At 38.0% G+C, this 9,555-nt stretch overlaps 1 protein-coding gene across 1 annotated transcript; it reads left to right on the forward strand.

Annotated features, from left to right (window-relative positions):
* Window positions 1-1,991: 1,991 nt before the first annotated feature.
* On the forward strand, window positions 1,992-5,790 carry LOC126999586 (uncharacterized). Its single transcript, XM_050862375.1, has 6 exons — window positions 1,992-2,441; window positions 2,606-2,740; window positions 3,532-3,604; window positions 5,010-5,189; window positions 5,327-5,539; window positions 5,758-5,790. Exons 1-6 carry the CDS (start codon window positions 2,134-2,136, stop codon window positions 5,788-5,790), a joined length of 942 nt encoding a protein of 313 aa, XP_050718332.1. The 5' UTR covers window positions 1,992-2,133.
* The last annotated feature ends 3,765 nt before the right edge of the window (window positions 5,791-9,555 follow it).

Here is a 9,555-nt window from a genome sequence, read left to right on the forward strand (position 1 = left end):
TACAAAATTTAGTAAAGTGGTGAATAAGCAATAAATAATAGTAATGATAGGAAAATAATGAGTGGTAGGTAAAGAGAGTAATTAGTGCTGGAGGGAAGGTAAATATCGTTAGGCCCGTTGCCTCCACGCCATGGCGGGCAAGTTGCGTCTTCGGGAGGTGGCCGTGCCGTGAAAGCGTTTAAGAAAATGGTGTTTTTCGCGGTGAAATAAGAATGGCGGCTGGTTGAATTGCGATAGAATGGTATACGAATGTTAGTAGTACGGTTGGGTGGTGGTTAGCGCCCGGTAGATTGTGGTAGAACGGTATAAATGGTGGTTGAAAGAAAATATTGGTTGAAAATAATGCTAATAAAATAATTGCGGTAGAATGGTATAGACGGATGTTTGCAGTACGATTGGGTGGTGGTTAGCGCCCGGTAGATTGTGGCAGAACGATAGAATTTTTTTTTTTTTTTTTTTTTTTTACAGCAAAGGAGACAGCTCAAGGGCACAAAAAAGTAAACATTAATAAAAAAAAAAGCCCGCTACTCGCTGCTCCTAAAAAGAATCCAAAGAGGTGGCCGAAAGATAAGTCAGTTTCGGGAGGAGAGGTGTCCTGATACCCTCCTCTTGAAAGAGTTCAAGTCGTAGGCAGGAGGAAATACAGATGAAGGAAGATTGTTCCAGAGTTTACCAGCGTGAGGGATGAAAGAGTGAAGATGCTGGTTAACTCTTGCATAAGGGGTTTGGACAGTATAGGGATGAGCATGAGTAGAAAGTCGAGTGCAGCGGGGCCGCGGGAGGGGGGGAGGCATGCAGTTAGCAAGTTCAGAAGAGCAGTCAGCGTGGAAATATCGATAGAAGATAGAAAGAGAGGCAACATTGCGGCGGAATTTAAGAGGTAGAAGACTATCAGTATGAGGAGGAGAGCTGATGAGACGAAGAGCCTTTGCCTCCACTCTGTCCAGAAGAGCTATGTGGTGGAGCCCCCACACATGAGATGCATACTCCATACGAGGTTGGAAATGGCCACTGTATATGGACAGCAACTGTGCAGGGGAGAAGAACTGGCGGAGACGGTACAGAACGCCCAGCCTCGAGGAAGCTGATTTAGTAAGAGATGAGATATGAAGTTTCCAGTTGAGATTTTGAGTTAAGGATAGACCGAGGATGTTTAGTGTTGAGGAAGGTGATAGCTGGGTGTTGTCAAAGAATAGGGGATAGTTGTTTGGAAGATTGTGTCAGTGGATAGGTGGAGAAACTGTGTTTTGTGGCGTTGAAGGACACGAGGTTCTTCTTGCCCAAATGGTTAATAATAGTAAGGTCTGAGGCTAAGCGTTCTGCAGCCTCCAGCCTTGAGTCGTTTATTTCCTGAAGGTTGGGTCTTCTATTAAAGAAGTTGAATAATGCAGAGTGGAATCATCTGCGTAGGAATGGATAGGACAGTTCTTTTTGGAAAGAAGATCATCAATGAACAACAGAAAAAGAGTGGGAGATAGGACAGAACCCTGTGGGACACCACTGTTAATAGATTTAGGGGAAGAACAGTGACCGTCTACCACGGCAGAAATAGAACGGTCAGAAAGGAAACTGGAGATAAAGGTACAGAGAGAAGGATAGAAACCGTAGGAGGTAGTTTAGAAAGCAAAGATTTGTGCCAGACCCTATCAAAAGCTTTTGATATGTCCAGCGCAATAGCAAAAGTTTCACCGAAACGGCTAAGAGAGGATGACCAAGAGTCAGTTAAGAAGGCTAGGAGATCACCAGTAGAACGCCCCTTGCGGAACCCATACTGGCGATCAGATAGAAGGTCAGAAGTGGAAAGGTGCTTTTGAATCTTACGGTTAAGGATTGATTCAAAAGCTTTAGATAGACAAGAAAGTAAAGCAATAGGACGGTAGTTTGAGGGATTGGAGCGGTCACCCTTCTTAGGTACAGGCTGTGTGAAGGCATACTTCCAGCAAGAAGGAAAGGTAGATGTTGACAGGCAGAGGCGAAAGAGTTTGACCAGGCAGGGTGACAGCACGGAGGCACAGTTTTTAAGGACAATAGGAGGCACTTACAGGATATTCCTCTTTTGTAGGTCACATGTAAGGACCTGAATGATTCTTCTTCTGTTTGAAGTTCCAGGCAGGTAATCTTCTCAACGAGAAGATGATAGGGAAGCTGATTCCTCCAGTGGGAAAACAACTTCTCTTCTTTCGGGAGCAGGCTACTTTGAAGGACCCAACTAGTCTTTCAGTGCTGGATACCCAACCTAAAGGTGGAAGAACGTCACAGCCAACTCATGACGCAGTGGAAGCAAGAGCAAGTACTCCAGTGAGCAGTATATGTGGAGAGCCATCGTTATCATCTCTAACAGACACTTTACTGTCTGATGAGGAGGAAGTGTCTCAGCCACCTTCCACAGTTATCAATGACGAGACCTCTGGTGACCTTTGGAATGATTTGCAGAATTACAAGTGAGCTGCTGATGTTCATGTCAGGGTGTAATTTCTGTATCTGCCAAGTGTTCATGTCACCATCAATGCTAGATTCTTGAAGACTTTTTTTAGTCCGCCAAGCCATATTAATTAACAGAGGAGTCTTCTCTAAATCTTACCTTTGGTTATTTATGACATTTCAGACTGCCTCTTTTTCCGCCATGCGTAAAGACCCTCTTACAAACAAGAAAAAGTCCACAAGATTACCTGCCTGGAACTTCAAACAGAAGAAGAATCATTGAGGTCCTTACATGTGACGTACAAAAGAGGAATATCCTGTAAGTACACACTTTTCGGTGCATTTTTCACAATTTTAATTGTCTCTAAAACACACACATCAATCACTAATGAGAGCATACATGTAGTGTGTGTGTGTGTGTGTGTGTGTGTGTGTGTGTGTGTACACATATTATATATATATATATATATATATATATATATATATATATATATATATATATATATATATATATATAGAGAGAGAGAGAGAGAGAGAGAGAGAGAGAGAGATAGATAGAGATATATATAGATAGATACACACACACACACACACACACACACACACACACACACACACACACACACACACATATATATATATATATATATATATATATATATATATATATAGAGAGAGAGAGAGAGAGAGAGAGAGACTAAAGGCCGGTCTACACTATCAGTGGGCACCAGTGGTATTGGAGTATGGTAACGGCGAGTACCTGGAAAATGATAGTGTAGACTAGAACAACTGAAGCACAAACACTGACAGCTACGAGAGTTTCTTCCATTCTTCACCACCATCCCTCGACACTGATGAGTTGCGTGCTCCAGCACCACAGGTGCCCACTGATTGTGTAGATCGGCCTTTAGATGTTGCTCAGTTGAATATTATAGTTTATAACCTGCATTCTTTTACAATATATATATATATATATATATATATATATATATATATATATATATATATATATATATATATATATATATATATATATATATATATATATATATATATATATATATATATATAGTACATTCACACTATAAGTACCCCCTTATCTCCATCCAGGACACCTTCAAAACAGGGATACACCAACCTACTAGATGCCCTGTTTAGTGAATATCCACACATTGGAGACCCAGTAAGAATGCATGTTTTTATTAATTTGATGTGCATTTCGCCTGTGTAATCCATGTTCTTATTATTTAATTAGAACACATATAACTCTAAATTTAATGGTTAAACGTAAATAAATGAGTGGCCGTACTAATTTTTTTTGTCACTTGCATCAGTGAACGTGTCGTCATGTATGGGCTGTTTGACCGCCAAAAAAGTAACAATCATGCATCTTGCATGACTAATTTGCACTATTCCACAGACACCCAAATCAACAGGAACTGCAGTTATCAAGGAACGATGCTGCAGAACAGCAACCTCAGACCTTTCTATCATTTCCGACTGGGGAATGAGGAACTTAGTTTTCTTCAATGCCTCAAAACTCAATTTCTTCATCTACCGACTCGACAAAATCTTCCACACAACTTTCCCCTATTCTTCAGTAACACACAGCTGTCTCCCTCACCCATACTAAACAGCCTTGGTCTATCCTTTACCCCAAAACTCAACTGGAATTTTCATATCTCTTGCTAAGACAGCTTCCTCGAGGTTAGGCGTTCTGTATCGTCTTCAGCCGTTTTTCTCCCCCAATCAACTGCTTTCAATATACAGGTGCCTTGTCCGCCCTTGTATGGCGTATGCAGGCCATGTGTAGGGAGGTTCAACACACACAGCTCTTTTGGACAGAGTGGATTCAAAGGCTTTCCGTCTCATTAGATCCCCTCCTCTTATTACCTGTCTTCTACCTCTCAAATCTCGCCGCGATGTTGCCTCTCTCTCAATTTTCTATCGCTATTTTCATGCTAACTGCTCTTCTGGACTTTCTAACTACATACCTCCCCGTCTCCCAGGGCCGGGCCTCGCTGTACACTTCTTTCTTTACAAGCTCACTCCTATACTGTCCAGACCCCTTATGCAAGAGTGAACCAGAACCACAAACATTTATCTGTTACTAAGCCGCGCGGTGTTTTAAGGCATGGTAACTGCATATTATTTTTATTATGTCATATTGCACTGTATACATAAAGCCGCTTATCGTCATTTTCATACTTCACACCCATTAAAAACTTAACATGTTAACTCCCACATATTTAATTTGTTGGATATTTCACATTTGTTTATTTTATTTTTTCTCATTTAGTTCCGCCTCCATATTGTGGAGAAATGCCATCACCAAAATAGAAAACATATTAAACATTAAAATCAATTAAACCATAAAGATAAAGTATCTGACACTTTGCTGAACGTTTCACTAATAAATAGACTATTCATGATTCATGAAGGTACAAGGTGAATTTACCAAGCCATAAGATAAAGTTTTGATGTTTTTCTTTTGAGATGCTTTACTTCATAGGTAGGCCTCCCGTGCGCGGAACTACTAATTATACCGTAGTTATTTTGCAATACTTTTGTAATGTGTCTTTCAACAGAAATGTTGGAGGATGTCCCTTCGTACCAAGATGAAAAACATTCGAGTGCCACTAACATCACACAACACTGTGAAAATTCTTAAAGAAAAATTTGGCTGTCCAGTAACAGGAGGTCGGAAAAGTACGGCATTGTCAGAAAAGGAAGAAGTTCAACCACGCAAGAAAAGGCAAAAGCTCAAGGTGTGGATTAAGAATTTTATCTTCTTAGTATTGTTTGCATAGTTATGACACCGGCTGCATATGTGCTTGCTGATGATGATGACGATATGTCTTAGAACTATCACTGAAGTTTTTCTGATAAAGTTATTTTTTTCCAGGTTGATTTGGAGGGACATGAAGATGATGAGGTGACTACACGCGCCCACATAGATGCACTGAATGCAGAATTGAGAAAAGGGTCACCTGATCTTGCAGTGATTGCTGTAAAAATGGACAGAACATTTGTCTACCGTTGGAAAAGGATCAACGATCAACGTTTGTCAGTGGCTGACATCATCTCAGAGTTTCCAGCCCTGAGGCGAAGAAATTTTGTGAGTTTTCAAAATCTTTGTTGTCTTTTTTCGATGTTAAGGGTTGTGCTATATGACGAGCTATGTTATTATCTGTCGCTGATGAATTGATTATTATTTATGAATAATTTTTATAACATATTTCAGTGAAAGCATCAGACATTTTATTCATATATATGGTGCAGAGGCCATGCACTTAACGACAAAAAATACTATGTTTTAACACCAAGATGTTTCAGCTTGCAGGGAAGCTGAACGACATGGTATTTTGAAGCCCTTGAAAACTCTTACCTCCAACTCCATACATCACTACTTGAGTTGATGAAGTATACCAAGTACCTTTGCAAAGGTTACAAAGAGTACTTCTCAAAATACAAATATGACTTTGACAGAAGTCTGAATTAAGATAAAAGAATCGGTAAATATTTATTTCTTTCTTTAAAGGTGAACGTGATAACAATAGTCATTATTTTTAAAGATAAAGGTGATAATTTTATTTGTCATTAATAGGTGGTCAGTAGAATTTATGTCACAATCACGTCAAAAAAATTATCTTTATATACTTGGTTATAGTGCCCAGACATACTAGTCGTAACTACTTTATCAAAGTTTTCTTTTTAGTCTTTCGTTGAGTGTTTTTATTTCTATTGTGTCGGGAACTTTTTCCCAGTTGGGATACCACGAGTTAGTGTCTCCAGCTGTCCCTTCTCAGGCACTCCCTTTCAGCATATTCCGTTCCTTGCCTGCTCTCTCTCTCTCTCTCTCTCTCTCTCTCTCTCTCTCTCTCTCTCTCTCTCTCTCTCTCTCTCTCTCTCTCTCTCTCTCTCTCTCTCTCTCTCTCTCTCTCTCTCTCTCTCTCAAGTTATCCTTATTCATTATTATCACGTGTCCATACCATCTCGACGAGCTTCACTTAACCCTTTCAACCACTTGATAATCTCCCACTGCTGTTCCACTCGTAAGAAAAATCCACTTTCTGCTGTGACCTCTTACCTTTTTTTGAATAATAAGGTTTAATGATTCATGATAAATATGTTTGCAGTTGGCTTAGATAGTTTTTTAGTCATTGTTCTATTACCACCCATGACCTACACAAGAATACACAAGGATGAAAGGAGACTACAAGTTGCCGGTCGGCCTATATATACACATGACGGCTCTTAATGGTGAATCATTCATCATATTCCCATCCATAAATTTATCTAATCTCCACTTGGACTTCAGCTGTGTTCAAAATATTTAAATTGCTACTGTTTTTAGTTAGTTTACATCACTCATCAACCGCCCTATTGTAAACCAAGCTGAACCTATTTCCTAGCTGAGCCCAAAACTATCTAGGATATACCAATTACAACGTGTCCTAACATCTGTTTTTATTATCAGAACTTTATATTCTCTATTAATGCCCGTAACACACAGTAAAATTTATTCAAACACTCAGCCCCTTTAAAACTATCACAAAACCTCTTTTACCGTTTACCATTTAGTATTATTGTATTTATTTACGATTAACTTCACAGAATGTGGCCTGCAGTTTGCTGTGCAACTTCTGCCATCGCTTTTTAGAGAGGATGCGACGTATCTACTCGCTGATTCGAATGAGGTAATTTACTGTATTTTTATACATTGTATTTATGGTATGCAACTATTACTAAGAATATATTTCATCAGCTGCCTTAAAATAAAAAATTCTCCTGCTTTTTCTGTGCATGTGATGTCAACAGAACGTATCATACGGCAATGGCTTTTTCCGACAAAAACGAATTCTGCTAAGTCAGAAAAGGATCGAAGATTATATTTGTTTTCTCCTACTGGGCATTGTGCCAGTATAGGTGGCAAACAAGTTCATTAATTTCATAGTTGCTATTATACTTTAGTGACTCGCTAAACAAACTTTTCCCGCTCTCTTTGGTTCAGTCGTTTGACATAGATGGTCCTTCTTTCCAGAATATCAAATCTCCAGCTCCAGTTCTTACCTGTGAAGGAGGCGAATACCAGCTTCACATCAACGGGGCACCTCTTCTGGCAACAAAATCATCAAAGTTTACAAATGCTTTGGAAGCTCTGTTTCAGTCATATTGGGTATATTTTTCGTTGGAATACCCGAAGGAAATAGAAAAGACGTTACTGTTCTTAGAGTCATACATATTTCAACACAATACTAAACTACCTGCATGTGTCTCTACTTGGGCAAAAAAGATTGGTATGAAGTTATAATTTTCTTCACTAACTTATAAAAGACTGAATTTACTTTATCAATGCCATACATGACTGATAATTGGCGTTATTTTTTTTTTTTTTTTTTTTTTAAGATAACCAAGTGCCATAGGAACAGGGTCAGGGATGTGTCAGAGGGCATGAGAGAAATTCACTTTCTTTTCGGTATCCAATATCAAACCTTTAACACTGCCCGACAGAAATCCTTTGTGTTTCAAAGTTTTCTACATATGTTATTGCAAATTTACTAAAAGAACTCTTCTTTCAATAGTAATTAAGCATGTAACTTGTCTTACTCACTGTTGTCTATTTTATGGTTTTTAGAATAGCAAATTTATTTCAAGGACATGTTCTTTTCAGAGTAATTATGAATATCATATTTTTTTTCTTTTATTTAGAAGCTCTACGTTTAAAGACAAAGAACACTTTACTTTACATTTTTGTCATGCTCAGCCGCAAATGTAGAACTTATCTCTCATTGGCTCATATAGGTTAAATAAATGCTATGTGGTTATATGGCATTGATTTTCACGTATAAATTTGTTTTCATGAAAATGATATGTAAGAAGGGAAAAAAATTATATATATATATATATATATATATATATATATATATATATATATATATATATATATATATATATATATATATATATATATATATATATATATATATATATATATATATATATATATATGATGTTATTGATGTGCCTTATACTAATTTTCAAATAGCCATAAAAAGTATGTACACCAATATTCCTATAATACGGTGAAAGTGTATATATATATATATATATATATATATATATATATATATATATATATATATATATATATATATATATATATATATATATATATATATATATATATATATATATATTTTTTTTGTTTATTAATGTCATCTGTATACTGCGTGTAGCTGTGTACAACTTTAATCTATTTTCTATATTTTTATGCCTTATAATTATACTTATAAACGTCTGTAGAAATTATAATAAACTTTTCAACTGAAGTCCTCTTGTGATACCTAATCTGTAGCCATATATAAGGGTATAATGGATTAAGGTACGATGGTATATATATAGCCTAGAATACCCTGCAGCAGGGTATCTTTTGCCTTGGATATACCCCGATGTAAAGGTATTGTAAATATATGTTATACCCTTCATAGGGGTATTGTGTTAAGGGTATATCACATTTCTAAAATACCCCAATAGGGTCTACTATTTCGAACACCAGATATACCCAATGTCTACCCTTTTTATACCTTTAATTTTTTACAGTGTAGGGAAAGGTTGCCCGATCCCTTCTTGTGAGTTCCCGAATACACTCTGAAGCAGATTAACCGAACGAAGATTAAAGGGAATGAGACGTGAAATTAATCATAGGAGAACCGAGAGGGAGTTTACGACTAACACCTGTTGATGCCGCGTGGACCAAGAGGAACACACAGCCAGGCACAGAACATATGGGACGCAGAAACTAGAGAAGAGAAAAACTAAACCAAGAAAGAAACACGATCAACAAACTTACTGAGCGAAACTATAAGGGAATAAGACGCGCCAATAATTATTTGAAGACGGAAAAGGCCGGAGAGAGAGAGAGAGAGAGAGAGAGAGAGAGAGAGAGAGAGAGAGAATGGATTAGCTTGAGCAGCGTTAGTAAAGTCTCCGGAGCTGACATTCAAATTTGAGTATTCTTCTATATCCGGTTAGGAGGAGGAGGAGGAGGAGGAGGAGGAGGAGGAGGAGGAGGAGGAGGAGGAGGAGGAGGAGGAGGAGGAGGAGGAGGAGGAGGAGGAGGAGGAGGAGGAG

This window comes from Eriocheir sinensis, chromosome 16 (genome assembly GCF_024679095.1).
Source record: "Eriocheir sinensis breed Jianghai 21 chromosome 16, ASM2467909v1, whole genome shotgun sequence".
Classification (NCBI taxonomy): Eukaryota; Metazoa; Arthropoda; class Malacostraca; order Decapoda; family Varunidae; genus Eriocheir; species Eriocheir sinensis.

Coding starts and splice junctions, on each gene's coding strand:
- LOC126999586 (XM_050862375.1), top strand. CDS start 2,134: ATGATAGGGAAGCTGATTCCTCCAGTGGGAAAACAACTTCTCTTCTTT. Junction 2,442..2,605: donor AATGATTTGCAGAATTACAA/GTGAGCTGCTGA, acceptor ATGACATTTCAG/ACTGCCTCTTTTTCCGCCAT. Junction 3,605..5,009: donor ATCCACACATTGGAGACCCA/GTAAGAATGCAT, acceptor GTCTTTCAACAG/AAATGTTGGAGGATGTCCCT.